Source organism: Peromyscus leucopus, chromosome 3 (assembly GCF_004664715.2).
Source record: "Peromyscus leucopus breed LL Stock chromosome 3, UCI_PerLeu_2.1, whole genome shotgun sequence".
Lineage (NCBI taxonomy): Eukaryota > Metazoa > Chordata > Mammalia > Rodentia > Cricetidae > Peromyscus > Peromyscus leucopus.
Window position 1 is genome coordinate 81,746,191 of NC_051065.1, and position 24,885 is coordinate 81,771,075.

The following is a 24,885-nucleotide window of genomic DNA, read 5'->3' on the forward strand; positions in this document are numbered from 1 at the left end:
AGCCTGCCTCTGCCTCCCAAGTGCTGGGATTAAAGGCCTGCACCACCACCACCTGACTATGGGGCCTGCTCTTAAGAGTGGTTTGTATAGCCAGTGGACTCCATTATAGAAAACTAATTTTCATCACCTCTAAAGGAGGCCTGGAGATTAATATATATATATATATATATATATATATATATATATATATATATATATATATATATTAACACAGTCCCTTTCTGAGGGCTGAGAAGTGTCTTTATGAGCATGAGCATTTGTTATGTAGCACTCAAATGACAAGTTGGGTATCCTGCAAACATCTGTAACTTCTGCTCCCAGGAATGAGTCATAGTTTGTTTTCTTCCTTGTGTGTGCAGAGGCATGCACACCTGCACAGGCATGTGCACATAACAATCACACAAATATACACATGCATAAATAAATAAAATAAATCTTTAAACAAACAAAAGAGCACTTAAAATGCATAAAAATATTCCTATCAAAAATTAAAATATAGCTGAAGGGATTTACCTGCAAAAATGAAAGTTTAAGACAATTATCACACAAAAATTTGAAGACATTTCAAAATAGTTAAATGACTAGGACAAATCCCTTTCTAGTTCATTCACAGAGTAAAGTTTAGCTACCTACAAGACTGATTAATTGCTTTCATCCCTTCTGGCTCATTTGCTCCAGTCAAGAAACCAACCCAGCATTGGCACTGTATTTATACGATCAGATGAATTCTGTTAGCTCGTGTCTCCCCCACAATCTATTGACCTGTGATCACTGTTGTATGAGAAGTAGGGTGGTGAAGGTCCAGCCTTCATGAATACATTAATATATTGTAAGAAGAGTGAGTTAGTGGGTTATTTCCAGAGTGTGTCTACTTAAAAAGTCATCCCTGGCTCTTTTACACATTTTCTTGGTGTTCACCATTCCCTCTGGCTCTTACATTCTTTCTGCCTCCTCTCCCTGAGCCCTGAGAAGATGCATTTGATGGAGACATCCCTTTTAGTGTGGAATGTTCCAAGGTCCCTCTCTCTCTGTAATGTCTGGCTGAGGGTCTCTGTATTTGTCTCCATCTGCTGCAGGAAGACGCTTCTCTGGTGATGGCTGAGCAAGGCAAGGATCTATAAAAATAGCAGAATGTCATTTATTGCTATGTTTTATTTTGAGGTTGTTTGTTTGCTTGGTTTGGTTTGGTTTGAAGTTGGGGATTGTTTCAGTTTGTTTAGAACGGTAGTATTTGGTTTTCTACTAGGTCCCTAGGCTATCTAGTCTTAAGTTCTTGGTCACCCAATCGGTGTCTAATATGGGTTCTATTTCGAGAAGTGGGCCTTAAATCAAATCAGATTGTGATTGGTTACTCCTACAAACTTTGTGCCACCATTGCCCTAGCATATCTTGCAGGCAGGACAGCATTGTAGCGCAAAGCCTTCCTCTCTTTCTGTGGTCAAACATGAAATCCCCTGTGACTCGTGGCTCTTTCAAGCCCAGTGTCCTTGAGTCTAGCACCACTGTTATGTGATGACATCCAACTAACTGCATGCTCTCATGAAAACGCTTGAGCGTTAAAACAGTGCATGGTCCACCTGTTGGAAGAGCAGGGTTTAGTTTTGAAGAGATTTGCCCCCAGCTCTCACAATGATGCCACAGGCTGAAGATCAGTCTCAGCCTTAGCATTCTTAAAATCATCATGTAGAGTAAACATGACTGAGATGTCTGTCTCTATAAACACACTGAATCATGTCCCTGACAATGTAGGTACAAATTCTCTTTCTCAGAAAAAAAAAAAAATGCTTATAAATAAGGAAAGTAATTTGAACTTGGAGAAGTCAATGGTAGGTTCCAAAACACAGTGTTAATAAAGAAACTGAGATATCCCTAGCTTTCCAAAATACTATTATTTAGTTTTTTAATGTTTACTTTTTGTAGCAGGAATCTTAACAGGTCTTATTATAAAATCAAACCTGAGGCCAGTTATTGGGGTGAATGCTGGAAGAGAAGCAGAACAAGCCACAGCTACCTCACCTTGCCAATTCCTCAGCTGATCCTGTTCCCTCAGACTGGATGCCTCTGAGTCCTCATTCAGAATGAATCTCAGCTGAACTACTGCTCAAAAGTCTAAAAGCTTAACCAGCCAAATGCTTCTAGTTTCTGGTCTTCGTGCCTTATATATCTTTTTGCTTTCTACTATCACTCCCTGGGATTAAGGGCTCACTTCTTGGGATTAAAGGCGAGAGTCATCATGCCTGGCTATTTCCAGTGTGGCCTTGAACTCACAGAGGTCCATGCCTCCAGAAGGCAAGGATTAAAGGTGTAAGTGCCACCATTTTCTAGCCTCTGTATCTAGTAGCTGTTCTGTTCTCTGACCCCAGATAAGTTTATTAGGGTGCACAATATTTTGGGGAACACAATACCACCACAACTTTTCATTGAGATTTTTGTTCCAATCCACATGTAACATTGAACAATTTAAGGGTATCAGCTCACCCTTTGCCAGGTTCCCTGTGGTTTCTTCAAATGTAATTAAACAAGTATAGAAAAGAATATTTTTGTTTTAATGTAATTCTTTTATGCACTATCATTTTCAATGTTTTTCCATCATAGAGAAGGACTTTCTTTTGTCCTTCACTTCAGAATATGAATCATAAAGATTTTAGCAACAGTCATTCCTTAATTTAGTACATTTATTTATTTAGTACATGTGTGTGTTTTAAAAGAAGACATTCTTTAAAAGTTTGTGTTGATTTATTTTAAACATTTTCATATCCTGTTTATGAAAGTTTGTGCCTGTGATGACTATCTCAGAGCACAAATTGAAATTGCAATATGAAGTATACCAAAATATGGTAGATCTATAACTGAAGCAGCAGTAAACAAAACCATACCTATATCTGAATAAATGTGTGCATGCATGCATGCGTGCATGCGTGTGTGTGAATCCTAAACACTTGAATGTGGACTTGACCATGATTTACTGTGTTGCGTAAGTTCAAAAGTGATGAATATTTTTAAATTATCAATTTCCCTGTAGAGGAATATTTAGGTCCAGATGTAATAAATATTAAGGCCATCTCATCTTGAGGACTTATATGGGCAGTGAATTACAAGGACCACTATGGATCGATTCTGGGTTAATCATAACTCTGTATGATTAACCTGTAACTCACGCCCACTTCATCACTTCATCCACTACTGACCATTAGTTAAAATTATAATGAAGTTTGGCCTACAAGATTAGAATTTACTTTGCTGACTTATTCTCAGATCTTTTAATTTTAAAGATTTCCATTCTCGGGCTTAGTTAAACTGCTAAACATTTTTTTTTTCATTTCAATCCCAAGAATCAGAAAAGCTTAGCTAGGAATGGTCACAGAATCAGCAAGCCTTCGGGTTTTGTAATCACAGAAAGCACAGTCATCCATTCCCATGGTTTCAACAAATGCCAACATTTTCTTTTAAATTCTCAGTTCTTTCATCTGACTAGTGTGATTACAGAGCATCAAAGGAGCTGCATTATTCTTCATGGTTCTTGTCACATCTTGTGTTACAATATATTTACTTACATCAATGTTGCTTTTCAAATTTGATGCTCTATGCCTTAAAGGCAGAGATTACTGTATCTCACCTGCCTTTGCTTTCCTGTGGACAAAGTCTCCATGAAATTATGTCTTTAATATTGTGAAAGGAGCATAGCAGATGGCCTTGAGCTTGAGTTCCAAATCAACCACCGGTCGCTGATACCGCTTAGAGAAAGCTGGATCATTGCACTTGTGACGTAGGTGCCATAGAATCAGCTGTCTCAAAGTGTTGGAAAGAGCAAAGAAACTCATGGGAAAGGGTATTTTATAAATCTGAAAAGATTCCTTACAAGTTATCTGTTCTTGTAATATATATACATATATACTGGGCCAGCAGTGGTGGCGCATGTCTTTAATCCCAGCACTCAGGAGGCAGAGCCAGGCGGATCTCTGTGAATTTGAGGCCAGCCTGGGATTAGACAGTGAGTTCCAGAAAAGGCTCCAAAGCTACACAGAGAAATCATGTCTCAAAAAACCAATAAATAAATAAATAAATAAATAAATAAATAAATAAATAAATAAATAGAAGGAAGGAAGGAAGGAAGGAAGGAAGGAAGGAAGGAAGGAAGGAAGGAAGGAAGGAAGGAAGGAAGGAAGGAAGGAAGGAAGGGAGCTGGAGAGATGTCTCAGCGGTTAAGAGCACTGGCTGTTTTTCCAGAGGTCCCAGCAACCACATGGTGGCTCACAACCATCCGTAATGAGATCTGGTGCCTTCTTCTGGCCTGCAAGCATTCATGAAGGCAGAACACTGTATACATAATAAATAAATAAATCTTTAAAAAAAAAAGGAAGGAAGGAAGAAAGAAATACTGGATGCTGTCAATAAGGAAAAAATCTTATCTTACTATTTTGGTTTAAATGTCATCTTTCTAAAACTATTTCCAGTGATTTTTTTTCTTAGTAAAAGAAAAGATTACAACTGCTATTTTCAATGACTTTATAGGTTTTAAAGTGACCCTATAAAAATTGACTAAATTAGAGCTTCATGTAAGAATGAATATGGATCTCTCAATACGTATCAAGATTGGTGGGTTGGTAGACAGTAAGTGTATTTGCGTATAGTGTAGGCTTCTATGACTAACAGGGAGGGTACCTCCTAATCAACTTTTGGTGGGTTGGTAGACAGTAAGTTTATTTGCCTGTAGTGTGGGCTTCTATGATTAACATGGAGGGTACCTCCTAATCAACTACCAAGTTCTTTCTTCATCATTTCACAATGGGGATGTTGGAATAGGAGCAGAGCAACCAGGACAGTCTACAGAGGGAAAGAAATATGTCATCATCCATGGCACAGTGAGGAACATACATTTTAAAATACACTTTCGTTTCTCCTTACTGGGCCAGAAATGCAAATATTTGAGAAAATAACATTGAAAGTTTACATTTCCTCATCTGACAGAAAGAAACTTGCAAAAACAATGATTAGCTTAGTAGAGTGTGCATGAACAAGAAGTGTTCTCCGTGGAGTATCTATGTTTAATCAGTTAGGTACATAGATATGGAACTTAAATATTTGAATTTTTGTTCAACTATTTCAGTTATTGGAATATTTAAGCAAACTGCTCCAATTCCTCTCCATGAAAATGAATTTCCTTTCTGTTTAAGTCACTTTAAACAGAAGCTGTGCACATGACCACCCAGTATGCTACAACAATTGTGTGACTTGTCTCAATGACCCAGCTGTAAACAGATTAAGGAAAGGTGCTCAAGATTTACATAACCCTCCAAAATTCAGCTTCAGGGTCTTAGAAGATGCATGAAAACTGTCAGCACAGAACTTAGAAGAAAATCCTTAAGCTGAACCTAAGGCAATTATGTGCCTATACTGTAGGAATCTAATAAGACCTCTCTGTGGGTTACCCCATTCTAATTGTACCTCAGGGGCTTATATGAGGCTTACTGTCCTGAACATCAGTAAATTCAATGTCTACCCATCACAACGGTACCTGTCTTTAAGTAGTGGTTTTTTTTTCTATTTTTATTTTATTGAAAATAATTTTTGCATGCAATTTATTCTGATAATGGCTTCCCCTCCCCCAACTCATCTGAGATCCTCCCCACATCTCTACTAAAGAAGAATTTCATATAATGTATTTATCATATTCATGACTGCATGACTTTCCCTATATCCCCCCTACCCACCCAACTCTGAATTTTCTTCGTTTTCCCCCACCAATTCCAGTTTTTACTCTTAGAAGTGGGGTTTTCCCTGGACTGTCATCACCTACCAGGGGTCGTATCATTGAAGAAAGAAGATTTGCCCTTCTTGCAGAAGCTATCAAATGCCAGGAGCTCTTCAGATAGTGGTAGGATTGTGTGCCCACCCACCTGCCTCCATGCTAGGACTTTGTCTGGCTTAAGCTTTGCAAGTCTTGTGCATGTCGTCACAACTGTTGTGGATTTATAAGTTCAGCCCTTCTGCTGTATCCAGAGGAGGCGGTTTTCTTGAAGGCACCCTTCTCTTCGGCTCGTAGGTTATTTTCAACCCTTCTTCCACCAAGTGTCCTCAGCCTTGGGGAAATGGCTGCATTCAGTCAGGGCTGAGCACGGCGTAGTCTCTTTTTCTCTATACATTAAACCAGTTGGGGGTGGTGAGTCTCTGTATCAATTGCCATCTACTTCAAGAAGAAGCTTCTCTGATAAGGGGTAAGAGATGCACCCTTCTATGTTCTATGGATATAGTAATGAGTCATTAAAAGTCTTTTTAAAGGCAGGGTGGTGGTGGTGCACGCCTTTAATCCCAGCACTCAGGAGGCAGAGCCAGGCAGATCTCTGTGAGTTCGAGGCCAGCCTGGTCTACAGAGTGAGATCCAAGACAGGTACCTAAACTACACAGAGAAACCCTATCTCAAAAAAACCACCAAAAAAAAGTCTTTTTTAAAACTATGTTCACATAAAGAAATAATAGTATTACATTCTCTCCTAGGGACAAAGACCACAAGTTCTTAGCCCCATTAACAGTTTCAGGATTGGCTTCCATCTCATGGAGCAGACCTTAGATCCAATTAGAAAGGAGTTAGTTACTCCCAAAACATTCATGTGACTATGCACAAATGGATATATATCCTGTCAGGCCAGTCATTATCGTGGGTTGCATGGTTCCCAGCTGGGTGAGAAGGTTAACAGTGATGGTTACCTTTCTCTAATAGTATATCATAGCATCTTAATATCTTTACTTTGGGGTCCATACATGGAGAACAGTGGCAGTAGATATCACTTTGTAGTCTTCCTCACGATTATCACAATTGTGATATCACAAAATGTATCACCATGTGGTCAGGGAAATAGGAAGAGGAAGCACTCAGATATACTTTCACCCTTTGCATAACCTAGAGTGAAGCCCCACACTGGTAAATATATCAATGACATTCAGTTCAGCTGCTAATCCAAAATGATCTCAACAACAAAAGCTAGTGGAAATTTTGTGAAACATCCACCACCTAGTCAGATGGATTGGTCATTTCCTCGACCAGCCTCTCAATTATTTTCTCTCTTGAAGGATGACTGTAGCCTTTGTTAATGAGTATTTTCTCAATGGTTTTAATTCGATAGTTTAAAACCATCCAAAGGGCAGTGATTGCATGCTTTAGGCAATGAAAAATGTCAAGAACATTTTAAAAATTGTTTCAATGGTGTTGCTACAGGCTATCATCACACCATCTTAATACTTCTCTTTAAAAATTCACTCATAAAGCTTCCTAACATTAAATTGCTAGAAATAGCATGTGTAACAGCAACAATAATGTTGCCATACATTGAGGTGCAATGTCACAGCTCACAACATAGTACCGATAGCGTACTTTTCTAGTTAGCGTAGTAGGATGTACCCAACCATGGAGGACCTTTCTAAAGAAACTGGAAGGAGTTCTAGAAGATATAGTGGCTGTTGACACAGAAGAGAACAGGTCAAAATGGGTTCCTAGAGGAAGTTTCAATGTCACTGATATATCTCAAAAATCATAGAGTTAGACAGAGGAATCTGGAAATAGACCAGACATTTGATGTCTGATACAAAGGATCAGAAAAAGAAAAAAAAAAAACTATGGAATAAATCTGCAGACATGAGACTCAGTGCAGGGGAAACTTTTAGTCAAATATTCCCAGTTTCTTCTACATCAGTACTCTGGGATTCTCTCCCTGTTAATTTTTCTTACACTTTATCTGTAGAAAGTGGTTCCTTACACTGGCGTTTCATCAGTAGCAACAGAAATATTTAAGGAAGGCTGTGCATACTCTGCGAGAGTTGCTGAAACACATACTCCCAGGTTTTAAGCTTCCAATATTCAATGTAGTATTTTGTATCTTTCTTTCTAATACAAGAATCCTCTGGTGATTGTGATGGTTATAGTCTGACGAACTGCCCTGACAGTTTTAGTTCATTCGTTATTTCATGAGAAGCTTTTTATTGAAAAAGCAAAGATTTTAAAGCCATAGAAGGTGACTAATAGGCTTTAAACTGTTCTTTTTAAATATAGAATTGTACAAGTATGGTGGCACATGCCTTTAATCCTCAGCACTTAGGAGGCAGAGACAGGTGGATCTCTGTTTGTTCGAGGCCTGCCTGGTCTACATAGTAAGTTCCAGGAGAGCTACATAGTGAGACCCTGTCTCAAAGAGAAAAAGGAAAGAAAGAAACAAAGGAAGGAAGAAAAGAAAAAAATCTTAAAATTGTATTAAGTTCTCAAATAACTTGAGGAAAACTGATATATATGTATACATATGTACATATATGTATATATGTGTATATATTTTTTTCAACTGTGCATCTAGACTTTGGGAGATATACTACACTTAGATAAAAACAAGTTCTTCTGCATTGTCTTTAAGACTCTTTTATGTAGGGTCAAATGATAGGCTATTAAATTTTTACTAAGTAGTTGTATTTATTGTAAGTGGGTATTCTTCTCAAATATATTTATTATTGGTAAGTTATAAGACAGCAAGTGATATGTATCTGCCTACTTATAGTTAGTCCTTGTCTTAAAATACCTTCAAATACTTGTTCTGTTAATTCCTGCAGGCTTTTTATGTTATAAAATAATATAATTTTGTTCTACCTCATAAAAATTTTTTCCTGAAAGAATGAAATCATGTTCTAGTACCCTCTTTTATTGCACAGGATAATATACCACCATAGTGTCAAGCTGAAGTAATAGCAGACATCATTCTCTTAATCCGTTGGCAACATCATTAGAGTTACTAATGGTTTGCTTTTTGTAGGACTCTATATTTCTTTATTTCTTTATATTTTTTCTGAGATAGTGTCCCACTAGGTAGTTCTCACTGTCCTAGCACTCACTATATAAACCAGTCTGGCCTCAAATTCACAAAGATCCATCTTCCTTTGCCTCCCAAGTTCTGGGATTAAAGGCATGCACCGCAGTGCCTGCCTGAAGAAACTATATTTCACTGAAAATGATGATTACCTCCTGGTTTAAAAATAGATGAATGTGAGCTGGCTGTTTGAAACTTGGAGCTTATGCAGGGACACTTGGCTCAGTCTGGGAGGAAGGGACTGGACCTCCCTGGACTGAGTCTACCAGGTTGATCGCAGTCCTCGGGGGAGGACTTGTCCTGGAAGAGGTGGGAATGGAGGGTAGGCTGGGGGTAAGGGGGGGGGGGGGGGGGGGGGAGAATAGGGGAACCCATGGCTGATATGTAGAACTGAATGGTATTGTTATATATATATATATATATATATATATATATATATATATATATATATATTTTTTTTTAAAAAAAAAAAATAGATGAATGATCTGTGCAGTTGTGATTCACTGCTTTAATCCCAGCACTCTGAAGGCAGAGGCAGTTGGATCTCTGAGTCTGAGGACAACTTGGTCTACAAAGTGAGTTCCAGACCAGGCACGACTACACAGAAAAACCATGTCATAGAAAACAAAAAATAATAAAAGATATAAATAACTGTGTTAATTTTTGGCAAATGTTTTAAAGATTTTTTTTTATTTAGAGGGAGAGAGTGAGCATTTCATTGTGTAGCTCTGGTTGGCCTGGGACTCAGTAGCATAGACCAGCTGGCCTCACACTCAGAGAGTATGCCTGCTTCTGCCTCCTGAGTTCTAGGATTAATGGTGTACACCACCATACCTGGCAAAGAATCAAGTGAAACAACATTTTTAAGATTATTTTTATTATTTTTAATCATGTGTGTGTGTGTATTTGTGTGCATGTGGGTATGTACATGTAACTCTAGATCCTTCAGAAGACAAGAGACATCAGGAGGTGGTGTTGCATGGCTGTGAGCCACCTGATACGGGTTCTAGGAACAAAACTTGGGTCCCCTAGAAAAGCAGCAGGTGCTATTAAACACTAAATTATCTCTTTGGCCCTATTTAAATTTTTTATAAAGCCTCTCTTCCTTGCAAGAGGTAGTTTCCTGATACTTGGTTAACACTGAACTAATATTGCTTTTCTTTCTATTTTCTTTTTACTTCTTTTTCATGTGCATATACATGTTCACAGATATGAGGATACATATGCATGTATGTGACATTTTGAGGCCTGAAATTAATATTGGGAATCTTCTTCCATCACTCTCCTACCTTACTCATTGTGGCAGAAACTCTCAATCAAACCCAGAACTCATTAACATGGCTAGTCTCTCTAGCCAACTTGTTCTGAGAGTCCCTGTCTCTGTCCCTGTCCCTGTCTCATTCCAAGGCTGGCAGTACAGGTGAGCTGCCATGCCCACCCAGCATTTACCTGAGATATAGGAGTCTGATTCTTTGATCCTTTTGCTTGCATAGCAGGAAGTTTAGCCATTAAGCCATCTCCAATGACCCCTTTCATTTTAATAATGCTACATTCTTCTTTTAATATAATATACAGTAACTTTGGGGTTTAATTATTTGTTTGATAAATTCATTAAATTTTATCTTTATACTTAATATTTTGCAGATAAACTTTATTGAGATGTTTATCATAATTGATTCTTTCATTCCTTTTTAAAATTATTTAAATTTTATTCTGTGTGTATGAGTGTTTTGCCTGCATGTATGTCTATGCACCATGTGCATGCCTGGTGCCCCGGGATGCCAGAAGTAGGTGTCAGATTCCCTAAGATTGGAGTTACAGAACATTGTAAGCTAACATGTGGATGCTGAGAATGAACCCAGGTTCTATATAACAGTGGCTCTCAAACTATGGGTCATGACCCCTTTGGGGGTTTGAATGACCCTTTCACAGGAGTTCCCTAAAACCATCAAAAAGACCCATGGATATTCACATTATGGTTCATAACAGTAGCAAAATTACACTTTTATAAAGCAGCAACAAAAATAATTTTGTGGTTAGGGGTTGACACAATATAAGGAACTGCAGTATTGGGAAGGTTCAGAAACAATGTTCTTGAAGAGCAGCCCCTCTCTCCAGCCCCTTCATAATCGCTTTCATGATAAATGTGTGTATTAGTTACTTTTTATCACTCTGACCTAACATCTGAGAAAACAACTTAAGAGTAGAAGGAACATAGTTTCAGACCATGGTTGTACACGGTTGTTATTTATGCAGAGGGCATCATGATGGGAGGACATGTAGAGAGGAGAGGAGCACTTCACCTTAGGTGTGACAAGAAGCAGGGACAAAGAGGAAGGGCCCAAGGACAAGAAATATCTCCAAAGCTGACAACATGCTGCCAAGAATTAAGGGTCTATTAATTGCCCTACCCAAGAGTCTATGCAGCTATGAGCCTGTCAATGAGCTCATCCACTGATGAAGTCTGTGGCCTCATGAGCCATCCAACTCTAAACTGTACCACCAGCTGCATCCTTAGCCAACTACACATGATCTTTTGGGTGAGGCATGTCAAATCCAAACCATAATAGTGGGCTCTCATATGAGTTATTGTTGACTGAAAAAATTACTAAAATACATTGTAGATGACCCACTATGAATTTATGTTCCTAAATATTGATAAAGAAGGTTGTTGTAGAATTAATTGTTTTCCTAATTGTAATGGCCATCAAGGGAAATAAGGCTTCTTTGGGAGAGAAGACATGACAATATAATGCATAAGATAAAACTTTCTAACATGTCAACAAAACATTCAAGAGGGATTTATTTTATCTCCAATTGTAAGAGCTCCACAATCTGTATTTGGGAAGACATGAACTCAGAAGAACAAAGTGAGGACCGTGGGTGGAGTGGTATTAGTAATTTCTCCTTAATGGGAATTGTGAGCTTTTATGTAAAACATGGGTCATGAGGAAGCTGTATTGACTATGAAGAAAGATGCCTAGTTTAGAGGTCTCGGAACCTAACCAAGTCAGCATCTCTTAATAATTCTAGAATCATAGATTTTAATGGTCCCTCATGAAAATCTAAGTAGCAAGGCTCACTGCAAACTCAGAGACATGCTTTTAACCTTCTTCCAATCCACATGACATCTACAACTCAAGGATCCTCTTATTACAAGCCATGTTCTCTGGAAGCATGGATAGTGTTCTACCTTCATCACATTTCTAGAAGTAAAGAGCTATAGACTAACAGAAACTCAAATATGAGTTTCCTTAAACACACGTATCCTATAATTTTCGCATATACTATTGTAATATTTATTATTCTATGTAATTTTCAACCGTAAGTCTTATTTTAATCCTTCCTTCATATTTTCACAGGTAAAATATGGAAACTATGCTTTTGTATGGGATGCAGCTGTATTGGAATATGTGGCTATCAATGACCCAGACTGCTCCTTCTACACCATTGGGAATACTGTTGCTGACCGGGGGTATGGGATTGCACTGCAGCATGGCAGCCCTTACCGAGATGTCTTTTCACAAAGGTAAGGCTATTAAATGGTCTAAATTTAAAAAAGGAGGGAATTTAGACTTTAAAAATATACTTAGTTACACTGTCTGGTGCATCACATTTTTCTTTCTGTTACAAAAATCATTATATGAAAACAGTTCCTAGCAGTGGCTGTCTTACAAGAACTGTCTTGTCTAAAACATGTTCTATTTCTCCATAAATAAGAGTAAAGTATTGTTGTATATAACTTCTTTCACTCTCCAAAATAATAGAGTAGATGTGCTACAAATTAAGATGGAAGCTCAGCAGTCTAGTCTACATTTAAGGAAGTGAACAGCATAGAGTTGTGGAAATTAACTTATTTCTAAGAACATTAAAGCACAAAACGTACTTTGGGACCAAATTAGAATACTAATTTGCATATATATATATATATGGATATTTTCATTGGAATTTTATGAAGGGAATGGTAAATACTTTAGAATTTTCCATCTGGTATTAAAGTGTATGTGAGATTGTCATGGAGCACAGGGAAAAACTTATAAAGATAATACATCCACCTTCAATCTAGAATGTTGTGTGACAGGAAATTGTTTAATAAAGAAAGTTTGGCAATATTTTTAGATTAATAATTTCTATCAGAAAGAATCACAGCATCTCATTCTATTTACAAGACAAACTTTGACTTCAAAGGGGGGGGTTCACGATTTTCTAGGTAGAGATATTGGCTACGTGACATTAATTATACCCTTTATTACTTGATATTCACTAGAAGATAAAGCCAGATCAGAAAAGCACTTGGGTTCAGACAGCAAGCACTAAGCATAAATCTCAGATGTGTTTCTTCAAACTGGAAAATAGCAAAAGGGCAGTAAATTCAGAGGGCAGAGATCTGCAAAGCACCCATCCGTAACTATGTCAGAGCTCTTCCATTGAATAACCATAGAAAAGCTAGACCTTTCTCCTCTGAAAAAATGATGAAGACTGAGTCTAATGATCTGTACTAGTCAGTTGTTTTAGAAATGAAAACAAACTCCAAAGTTTCTATTCCTGAACCATGAGAGCTGCTGCTCTGAGCTGGGAGTCATCTAAAGATCTACTTTCTTTTCAGCTCCCAGTTTTACGGCCCAGGTTAGCAAAGCATCCTAGTCTTGCTTAGCCTGATCTCATTGTAAAGAGAGTACCAGCCACTTGCTTTCTTGCCTCACCTCTTTCTTAGATGCAGCACACATCTACTCATACCCCACTGATCAGGTTCAAAGTCAATGGAGTGGGCCAGTGTACTCCTAAAAGGAAGGGGCATACAGTTACAAACAATTATCTAATATTCCATCAATATCTTCTTGTTCTACATAAATAAGACAAAAACAAAACTCATATAGTTGAAAAGCAAAAGAATTTAAGATTGAAATAATGATTAATCAATCAAAACACATTTATTGATGAGCAGATTCTAAAAGGAACAAGCTGAAAAATCAATAATACCACAGGGAAACTGAATACAATATACTTGCAGCTTAGTTGGAAATCCAAAAACCCATTCACATGAAATAATAACAACTTAGACATTTCTGTAAATGTGCATAATGTGCATTGACACATGCATCTACATGCAGAATACCAATTCTACTTATGTATTTAGTGTTACATTGTGTAGTTGAGATATGAAAAGAATTGAAGAGAATACTATATAGAATTAAGCAATGGGAAAATGATTAATAGCTCCACGGAGATTGTGAGCCTTTAACTTGATAACCAAAAGATTAGCTGAGAACAGTTAGATTGAAAGGAAATGGATAATTCATAACAAAATAATAGAAACCACAGGAAAGAATCGACAACAGCAGAATGGATTGAGAAACGATAAGGAAATTCATGTCTAAAAGAACACTTGAAATTTGTATAATAGGCCATGAGCAGTACAAAGAAAGGCCTTTTGTCAGTTCTGGAGCCCGTGAATTTGATAGCAAATCTGGCATGAGAGGAAAGGCTATCCCCATCTAATGTGAAGGATGGGATTGAATTGGGAAATACTAGAACAAACATGGTATCCTGAGGCAGTGAAGGTCTGATCTAACTGGCCAAAGAGGACAAGGACAGAGGAAATAGAAAAGCTGCTTCTGAGAAATGAGGGCATTTCATTTTCACGTGAGGCTGGAAAGAGTGTTCAAGTGAAATGAAATGTGGTTCCCTGCCAAAGGACCAGCAGAGAAGTCCAGTGAGGCCATGATGTCAGCTGAGATAGGGTTATTGATGATTCATTATGGTTAACTGATTTTCATGCCGCTCTAGATGTTCTTAGCTGTAAGATCTTATTTCTTAATCTTTTATGCAAAAAATGCAGTAAAATGAAAGCAATCAGAGATATAAGTTAATCATACCAAGCACTTGTTTCATGGCATCTCTGGAGCCCTTCCTTTATCAGAGATTTTAATTCTGAAGAAACATCCTCCAATGAACTCCTAAAATGCAATATTAAGCATTGGGCATTGTTTCTCTCTGTTAAGACTGAATTATCAATATGGAAAGCTGGGAATTGTCCCTTTCTATGTAGTTCCTTAATATCAGCTGCCTGCATTCTGATTCCTTGTACATCTGGAGGAAGGTGGAGCCAGGATTGGAATATGACTAGACAGTCAAGCATGTGTCAGCTCATTTCTTTATATACAGGTGCAACGTTAATTTCTTCCCCAGAATCTCTGCCTGGAATCAGAATATATTTGCAACCTTTCCCTTTTGTTATCACTATTAAGGAAATGGGATCGTTTTATTAACTGCTTTTAAAAGTTGTGAAGGACACCAAAGGTAACCACTGTCAACACTGGTGACTCTTATCTGCAGCTTTGATGAATCAGCTCATCCCAAGCACTGATTACACCAGATCATTGAAAGCTGCTGTGATGGTTTCCAGTGAAAATGAGAATACTCTGATGGATAATTTCAAAGTCAATTTTCATTATTTTTCAGATGACTTTGTGTCTGTATCAGAGTAATATAATATATATTGAATATCAGCTCTAGAATAAAAATATGTGTTGATAGAGTAACTATTTGTATTATCTTCTATTTGTCAAGTTTTTCAAATGCTTGTGTAGTTATGGAGATGATCTGCAGTCACAGGCAATGTTGCACAATTGCTTGTCACAGATTTGTATGTAAGCACAGGGCTATTATGCTACAAGTGCTTACGCTGAGTTGATACCAAGGCCAGGGAAAGCTCAGAAGACATGGGCTGTACTGATAGACTCATTTTTGTAACCATGTGTGAAGAGATGACTTTAAAACCAGCAAGTGCTATCATATACACTTTTTACCACAGAATGTTATACAGTTTTTATTTCCTAAGTCTGGCCAAAAATAGGTAATCAGCCCAGCCAGCAGAAGTTTAAAATCTTAATACAACTCCTAGTTCAGATACAGAATTCACTGCAAGCATTGCCCATCACAGTAATACTTAGGCATATCTTTTGAGATATACAAGGACTTTTATTTTCTTCTACCAACTTACCTACTTTGTGCATACCAAAGAAACAAAAACCTTTTCACAAATTCCATGGAAATTGTGTGTGTGTGTGTGTGTGCGCGCGCGCGCGCGCGCGTGCGTGTTGTTGACACTTTGTGTGTTGTTAGCACTTACTGCTTCTTAGCTATTTGTTTATCTAATATTTTATGTAGCCTTTTAAACAGTAGTTATTAGTAAGTTAGTAAATTTTGAAAAAAGAAAATTATTAGTCAAATATTTCATTAATGTGTTTGAGAAAAATGTAATTTTTAGATTGATCTCTTTGAAGTGTTAAATTAACTGCAGAGCTGAACTCAGAATCTTAACTGTTCAAAAGCCTAAAATGATATCCCTTCTTGTATATGGATGTGTACATGTGCATGTGTGTGTGTATTCACATATATATGTATATTTAGGAAGTTCATATGTATGCTAACATCTCTTCTCAAAACTTAGGTGCTATCAAGAAAACTTAACTCCTGAGTCTAATGTTATTGTTAATGAAGAAGAGCCATGGCTTAGCTATTGGCTTCTATGTCTGAAACCCTGACTACGGATGAATGCATTATTCCTGGCTTACACAAAAACAACACTGTCTTCTATGACAGTAGTTAACATTCAGGAAAGACTTACTGAGTGAAAGGAACTGTGTATGATAAGGTCCCTGTCTATGTTAAAGTAACAATCCCAACATAAGCTTCTAAACACTTCACATTTGAGAAAACGTAGTCAAAGATTTACTGTTTTCCATAGTCACAAAGCTGGGTGGGAGAGATGTCCTCTGAATGCATGCTAATGCATTGACAGCCTATATCACATGTAGCTGTCCTGGATGCAACTAACCAGTCTACAAAGTTACTAAAGACTAGCCATCATCAGAACTGTGCTTTTATTACTAGCAAATTTAATATATATTGATGTGTGTTCAGTTTACGTGTGCTATACATTCATATACATGTGCATGGATACATGAATCTGCACTTACATATGGAGACCATCAGGTGTCCTACTCTATCACTCTTAGATGGTAGTTCTGTCTTTAATCTTTTGAGAAAACTCCAATCTGTTCTCCATAATGACTATTTCGATTTCTACCAACAGTGGAAGTGTTTGCCTTTCCCCACACCCTCACTAGTACCTCCTAATCTTTGCACCATTTTTATATTAAATGTTCTTACTGTACCATATATTTTCATGATGATTAGTGATGTTGATTTTTTTTCTTATACTTATTATTCTTTGTCACCATTTTAAGATGTTTATTTTGACTTATTGTACATTTTAATTTTTTTTAGTATTGAATTGTAGGTGTGCTTTATATATTCGGAATATTTGCCCCTTGTCAAACATATAGGCTTATGTTCCAAGCATCATTTATGGGCTGCGGTTTCTGGCTGTTATTCTTTTCTGGAGACAAAACAGAGAGTGATATTAACAAAGTTGCTATCTTCCTAGAGTTTATATTACAGTAGAAAGCCAGAGAGGGGGAGCTTACATTAAGTAAAGAAGCAACGTAATACTGGAAATGTACTGTGGAGAAAATACTATGAGAGTAGAAAATAGTGACAGATCTGTGTACAGGTGGGCCAGAAGACTGCTTCAAGGAGGCAGCGTCCGGTCAGAATCTGAAACACGAAACATGAGGGAACAGTGTTTAATGCGTAAGAAATGGGTGTAAAAGCCATTCCCTGGGAGCAAGTTTAGAGAGGTCAAGGGAAGCAGGGAGTGAACAGACAGGAGAGGGATGGGCAGAGAGAGTAAAGCGTTGGACGGAGCCGTATATTCAAGTGCTGCTGGAAAACCACAGTAAAGAGTTGAGAGAGCCTTCTCATCTAAGAAAAGTGAGTTGCAGACATTACAGAGGCAAGAGACCTACTCAAAAGCAAATGCTATAAAAGGAGGAGCGACAGAGGAGGGTGTGAGGAAAGGCCAGCAGAAGCCAGGGCAGTGGTCCAGGGATCCTGCATCTCGGGGGGGGGGGGGGGAGTGAGAGGTAAGCCAGAAGGGGCATAAGAGTGACCCAAGGCAAGTCAAGAAGCAAGCAGGATAGAGACCTCAGCCTTGAGTTTGGTAAACTTAAGATTTTTATTAGTAAGACTGGTTAATGTTATAATTTTTTCTTATCAATGTGCGACTTTGGAGATAAAATGACAATTTTGTGTAGAAAATGCAAATGTGAAAAGATCTGTGATCCAGGTGAAGGGCTTTGGCCTGAGGGGTCTACAAACTATTTTATCAGTCGTGAGAAGAGAATGCTTAAGTGAAATGAATGAGATGAACGGGAAGAGAATGAGCAGAAAAGATACGGCCCTGGGTAGTTTCTAAATTCTAGCAATGAAAATGACAAAACGACAAGCTTTTGATTATAAAAAGGAAACTCCAAATGGATTCCTATGGAAAGGATCATTTCACAAAACAGAAATCTGGATGTAAACATGGTATGTTGACACACATCTATAACCTACATACTTCAGAAGCTGACACAGGAGGATGGTGAGTTTAACACGAGCTTGGGTTACACAATGAAACCCTGTCTTCAACCACATAACTGGAATCTGGGGTTTTAATGGATCAACAGAACCATGCTAAGTAGTATGCTCTGTTCCACCTCTCTATACATCCCCCCTTGTAGAGGCAGGGCCAGCCTGCTCTGTGATCAAAGGATGCTAACAGGAGCAACACAAGGAACAAGCTTCATGTGCTTCTCTTTCAGAAAAGAAAGAAACCAGTCTTTTCAGTGTAACTGAGGTACTGTCTGCTCTGTATAGGGAGTTCATCTGAGGCCATACCTATCCCAGCCTGAGCTATCTGCGGTAGAATCCACACTAGTGTCGTAGATGACCTGGTGAATGGAAAAGGTGACTGTACTATGCCCTACCACAAATCTGAAGGAAAGCTGACAGATGAGAATACAGAGGGAAAGAATCACGGCCCATACCTGAGCAGCTGTCACTCACCACACACTCCTCAAAAGTTCTCACACTAACTACCCCCCTTGTCCTCAGAACACCCGTAGCCAGATGCTGTTGGCATCCCATTTTATAGTCAAGGAATCTGACAAAGTAACAGCTGTGATGATAGTTAAATTATAGTTAATAAGTAGCTGGGATTTGAACCTAGAGAAATCTAACTCCAGAGGTCATGTCCTTCACCAGTTTTGTCTGGAGTGTGAAAGGAGGAGGAGGAGGAAAGACTCCCTGTGCTCACCTGTGAGACTGTAAATAGGATCACAGGAGGAGACAGGATGAGGAGAAAGTGAGAAGATGACTTTACATGCATTGAATTTGTAGTGACATCTAGATGTCTATCTGAAAACCAATAAAGTATGAGATGGGAGGTTGGGTGGGATGAATAAAGGGGATACAGATTTAGAATACAGCTGTATAAAGTAAGAAAGCCATCAGGGCACAGTACATTGTAAGAATGAAGTCCTGGATCTGACTTTAAACAAGAAAGAGGAAGAGGCTAAAACACTGCCTTTAAAATGAGTGAAGACAGCCAACTGTGAAATCTTACATCCCTGAGCTGTGTGAGTATTTTATGGCTGTTTTGTTTAAATGGAGCTTGTGGCCCTCTGCTTGGTCCCTCACCCTGAGAGACAGCACTTGTCAACCTTTAAGCAAGTGTCAGGGCACCTGGGGGACCTGACAAAACAATCATTTGTGCCCTCCAGCCCTGGCATTTCTGATTCTGGAGTGTGCATAATTTTCATTTCTACCATGTTCCAGTTACTGCTGCTAACACAGTCATGCTGAGAACTGTTACTTTAACACATGGTCGTTGAGTTTCTTGTTCTTTTCTATTATTCTTTCTAATTTATCTCTTTTATTGCTTCGCCTCTTCGCTGTGAGATATTTCAATAATTTTCGAAATACTTTGATGTGTAAATTCAGTCATGTGCAGGTGAATCCAACCTTCTGTTACCTCGTCTAAATGTGTGGTATCATTATTGTGTGTAGTCAATTAGGAAACCTAGTGTGGTGGTGCCTGCAGGAATCCTAGTATTCAGAGGCTGAGACAAACGAATTATGATGTAAGGCTAGCCTGGGCTATATAACAAAACCCTGCCTCAATAGGAAATAAAGAAACATAGTACAGAATGAAAGCATAGCTAAGGAAACTGGAGAAAATCGGGGATTATTCATATGGAGTCAGTAAAAAAGTTACACACCAGTTTGAAGCTGTCATTTCTGTTTAATATCTACTTTAGTTACCCTTCTTTAATTTCTTCTACTGCATCAACCATGAGGTCATCTTCACCAATCAAAAGTCACCTTTCATGTGGGCTATTTTGGCCATCTGGCATTGCCTTTTGAATTTTTCCAGGTTGCTGCTGTCTTCCCCAGGGTTTGCCCAGGAATCCTCATTGACCAGCTAGAGTCTCTGGAACTCAAGCTAGACATCACAATAGTTGTTTTCCATCACAGACTTGACTTTTGACATTAATTGGTGCTAGGTTCTCCCCTCAGCCCACCACATGCTTATCCATGGTCCTTGTCACAGTAACTTGTCCTGTCTATCATTATTAATATAATCCCTTGAAAGTAAAAATACTACCACTGCAGTCACTTAAATCTCACCTGGTTTTCACAGATGGAGAAGAAAACCTCACAATGATAGTTTCTGTTATTTGAAGAAGGAAATTAAGTCTCATATACCCCAAGGCTCAGCCCTAGTGTTTCCCATCTGCATCATATAAAAAAATCCAGTGAGTCCCTGTGAACTTAAACTAAAGTAGTGATACTTTGTCATGTGTTTTAAAGCCATCTTTATTAGACCACTGCAAAGAGACAAAGCTCAAGAAGGAAAGACCAGCGCCTGACCTAGGAGAGGTCAGATGACACATAATTCTAGATTTCCTTAATATTATTTTTTAATATTTCTTTCTATCCACAGATTTGTAGCCATCAGTACAGTAGAGACTCAGTCTTCAAAACTGTATGTTTAGAATGTAAGTAGGTAGGAAGTATTGAATCAGGCATCATGAAGATAAGGAGATGTACATGTACAAAGGATCTACAAGGTACCCCCCCCCCCGCCTTCTCTCCTGCAGTCTTCATTGGCCTTTCTATTGCAGTGATAAAATAACAGGGTCAAAAGTAAAGGGATTATTTCACCTTACAGGTCAACATCACAGACCATCACTTGCTGTGGGATAATGCTCTCATACACTGTGAAGATTTGTCACTTGAATTAGTTTAATAAAATGCTGATTGGCTGGTAGCCAGCCAGGAAGTATAGGTAGGGTAACCAGACTAGGAGAATTCTGGGAAGGGAAAGGGCGGAGTCAGGAGTCACCAGCCAGACATGCAAGGAAGCAAGATGAGAATGCCATATGGAGAAAAGGTACCAAGCCACATGGCTATGCATAGATAAGAATTATGCATTAATTTAAATGTAAGAGCTAGATATAATAAGCCTGCGCTACCAGCTGAGTATTTATAAGTTATATTAAGCCTCTGGATCAATTATTTGGGAAGTGGCTGCTGGGTATTTGAGAAGAGACAGGCAGAAGAGAAATTTCCACCTACAATGCAAGAGCTAAGGCAGAAGCCATACAGGAGTGCTGTTTATTGGATTGTTGCCCATGGCTTACTCTGCCTGCTTTCTTATAGTACCCAGGACTATTTGTACAAGAGTAGTTCTTCCCACAGTGAGCTGTTCCCCCACCCTACCCCCCATCAATCATCAATCAAGAAAATGCACCACAGACTTGCCAACAAGCTTGCTCACAGGCCAACATAGTAGGAGAAATTTTCTCAATTGAAGCTCAGTCTTCCCAAATGACCTGGCTTGTGTCAAGTTGACATAAAACTAGCCAGCATACCTGCTAACTGTTTCCTGAGGCACTGTGAGATGCTTGGGGCTGATTTGTGCCTCAAAGTCTTGATTTCACACCTCACACTGCCTCCAGCTAACTCTTGCCCTACTACCTGCCTCAGCTTAGAGAGCCTGTCTACATGGCAAAAATCTGCTCATATATTACTAACTTCTAAAGTCCTTCCACATGCAGATATCAGCGCTAAGGGAACAGTCACCAGTCCATCATGAAGGGGCGGGGGGGCTGAGGACAATGAAGTCTGATGTTAACTCAGTGAATTCAATTTAAAGAGCTGCCACTTGTTCTGAGATTGTAGATTTTTATATTAGGAGAATGCAACACCCTTCCATTTAGGATGGAAGCATAGTTTTATTTTGCTTTGTTTTGTTTTGAATGCTGACAAAAATTAAAATTGAGTAACCTCTGTCAAAGCTTCCACTTTCCTCCCTGTAAATTAAAGGTCTTAAAGACTACATATCCCTTCCATTTGCTATGGAGGGGTAGAGGTGTGGGGAGGGACAATGAATGCATAAGCAGCCCATCCAGGAGCGTCCCCTTGGCTTCCTTTTTCAGGCGGATCAGTGCTGGGACCAGTGAGTGGCATACACACTATTTCATAAGCCAATGCTGCTGACTGCCTCTCAGATTCCTTACATTTAAAAAAAGCCCTTTGGGATGGTTTATGCAGAATTCTATGCCCTACTTTTAAATCTAAGAACTTTTTGACCTTCAGTGCATGTATAAAATTGTAAAAAATAAATGAGAAAAGTGGCTTGTTCAAAGAAAAGCTTTAAAAAAAACTTCAAGCAAAGCTTTTCTGTGTTATCATTGATTAAAATAAAAGGAGAACAAACTGAAAACTTAAATGGGGTGTCCCTTGAAACCTTTTATACACATGCTACAAAATTTTCCCCATTATGAAACAAAGGTTTGTAGAGCTAGCAAGCTGAATACGAAATGACTAGATTCAGTTTTATTCAGATGTGAAGGTGACCATTTTAGGTCTAAAATAGCCATTGTGACCATCATCTATAAAATCATTCACTGAAAACTGGCTACCTTTAGGGTACAGATTCTGCACAGTCTCCCAAAAGATGGTGAAGAAATCTCTTCTGGAAAAATTTAAATAATGAGCCATTACATCCCACCTTCAGAGCCTCTAGCATCTTCTGCCAACACTGAAAATCCATCTTAACGCTGACAGTGGACAGCCAAATGATGTGTTCCCACAGATTAGTGTTCCCTTTCTTTACCACCAGAGATGGCCTGGTGTACACAACCAGTTTCGCAGGCAGCACGAGATGTCGTTCTTTTGAGAACACAGGACTTAAGTCTCAGGGCTCCTAGATTGCACAGGGGGAGTTCTAAAAGGATGTCATTACTCCATGGATCTCACATTGTACAGGAAAGAGAAGTCCCATGATGAGCACCAGCAAAGAGCACCTTTGGGCTCCCAAGCTCTCCTGGGAGCTACTGTCCTTACAATTTAAAACTCATGCAGCTCTGTTAGCAGAGTGTTTACTGTGGGACTTGTCACCACCTCGACATTGCCATCTGTGTGGGTACGTTGATGCTTCCCATTAGAGGACTAATGTAGAAAATAACTTAAGGACACATAAGACTTTGGAAAACAGTCTAAAGAGAAAACACAGACTTGTCTCCAGCAAGTGCGGCCTTCTGTAAGGGAGTGACAGTTAGGTTTCTTTGCGATGGGTATAGGATCTTGGTGGCTCTCAGTATGCATTGACCACATACTAAGTGCCCGATATTCATTGTCGGCAACGGATTTACAATATAACCCAGCCTCCAAGTCATTTACTATTTATCGAACAAGTCAATGAATGACTTTCTTCTCATCTGGTGTGTGGTAGGAATACAGAGAAATCCGGGTTGTATAAGTGTTGGCAAGATTTCCTTGGTGAATTGGGACTGAAAAGATAATCCAACAATAACTGAAGGTGGAGAATATTGAATCAAAATGTGGAAGGCTTAGCCCTAGTTCTTCAAAATATGGCTGTATGGTAAAGAAGTAACTGAACTTAAACAAAGTCAGCAAATTGTGCCCTATCCAATATGACTGATGTCCCTTAAGAACAGAAGATGAGCACATGCCTTTAATCCCAGCAATGGGGAGTCAGAACCAGGCAGATTTCTGTGAGTTCGAGGCCAGCCTGGTCTACAGTGCAAAACAGGCACCAAAACTACACAGAGAAACACGATCTCAAAACAAAACAAAACAAAAATAGAAAATGAGAGCACGGACTTGCAGAGGGTCAAAAGAGGTGAATCCCAGAACCTTGCAGGCACCCTGAACAAGCACTCAGCCTGTGGGCTGGAGAGATGACTAAGAGGTTAAGAGCACTGGCTCCTTTTCCAGAGGTCCCCAGTTCAATTCCCAGCTATACCACATGGTGGCTCACAACTGTCTACTGTGGGATCTGATGCCCTCTTCTGGCACAAAGTTGTACCATATACATAAAATAGAGTACCATATACATAAAATAAATAAAATCTTTTAAAAATGAGAGGAAAAAGCATCAGTCTGGTGTATTGACTGTAGGGAACCTAGCAATAAACAGAGTTGGTGAAGTAAATACTCAGTAAAGGGGACAGGAAAAAGAAGCTCCACAGAGCATCAAGATGATGGGAATATGCAGCGAATAGGTCCTGGAGAAGATGGAAGGACAAAGGGGACCTCTCAGGCCTTTCCACGGAGCTGGAGACTCCTGGCCACCGTCCAGCCTGTCCTGAGCATGATCAGGAGTCACCAAAAGGTCTTGGGGACATCCAACATAGAAGGTTTAATTTCCATGAAGATTCACCCAATTTGCAGTGTTGGTTATTATTTAATCTAGACCCCAGCTCTGGGAGAGTTATCATAAATGTACTGCATGAATCCAGAGGAGAGATGGAGTTAAAATGGGGCTGAGAATTAGACTTTAGAGATAAGAAACAATGTGGAACAGTTTTAAAACCTTGTGTAAACTATAAGAGAAAGAATGGGGACACCGTTAGCAGTCCCCAAGCCCCCACCCCACGCTCACAGCTCAGTGTCTGGTCTTCTTGTGATAACCATGCTGATAGCAGCAGAGAGGACAAGTTCCATTTTTATTACTTAATATATTTGGCAACAGCTCCTAGGGCATCTGCCAGTTCCAGTGAATCTCCAGCTTGGACTCTTGAACTCTGAGACTTGAAAATACAAAATTCATTCACACTTCTAA

At 38.9% G+C, this 24,885-nt stretch overlaps 1 protein-coding gene across 2 annotated transcripts in view; it reads left to right on the forward strand.

Annotated features, from left to right (window-relative positions):
• Positions 1–24,885, forward strand: part of Grid2 (glutamate ionotropic receptor delta type subunit 2) — a 1,432,020-nt gene that overhangs the window by 1,270,627 nt on the left and 136,508 nt on the right. For both annotated transcript variants that reach the window (XM_028880742.2, XM_028880745.2), the window contains exon 14: positions 12,206–12,372. In XM_028880742.2, coding sequence (XP_028736575.1) covers positions 12,206–12,372 — 167 coding nt within the window. The remainder of the gene's footprint in view (positions 1–12,205; positions 12,373–24,885) is intronic.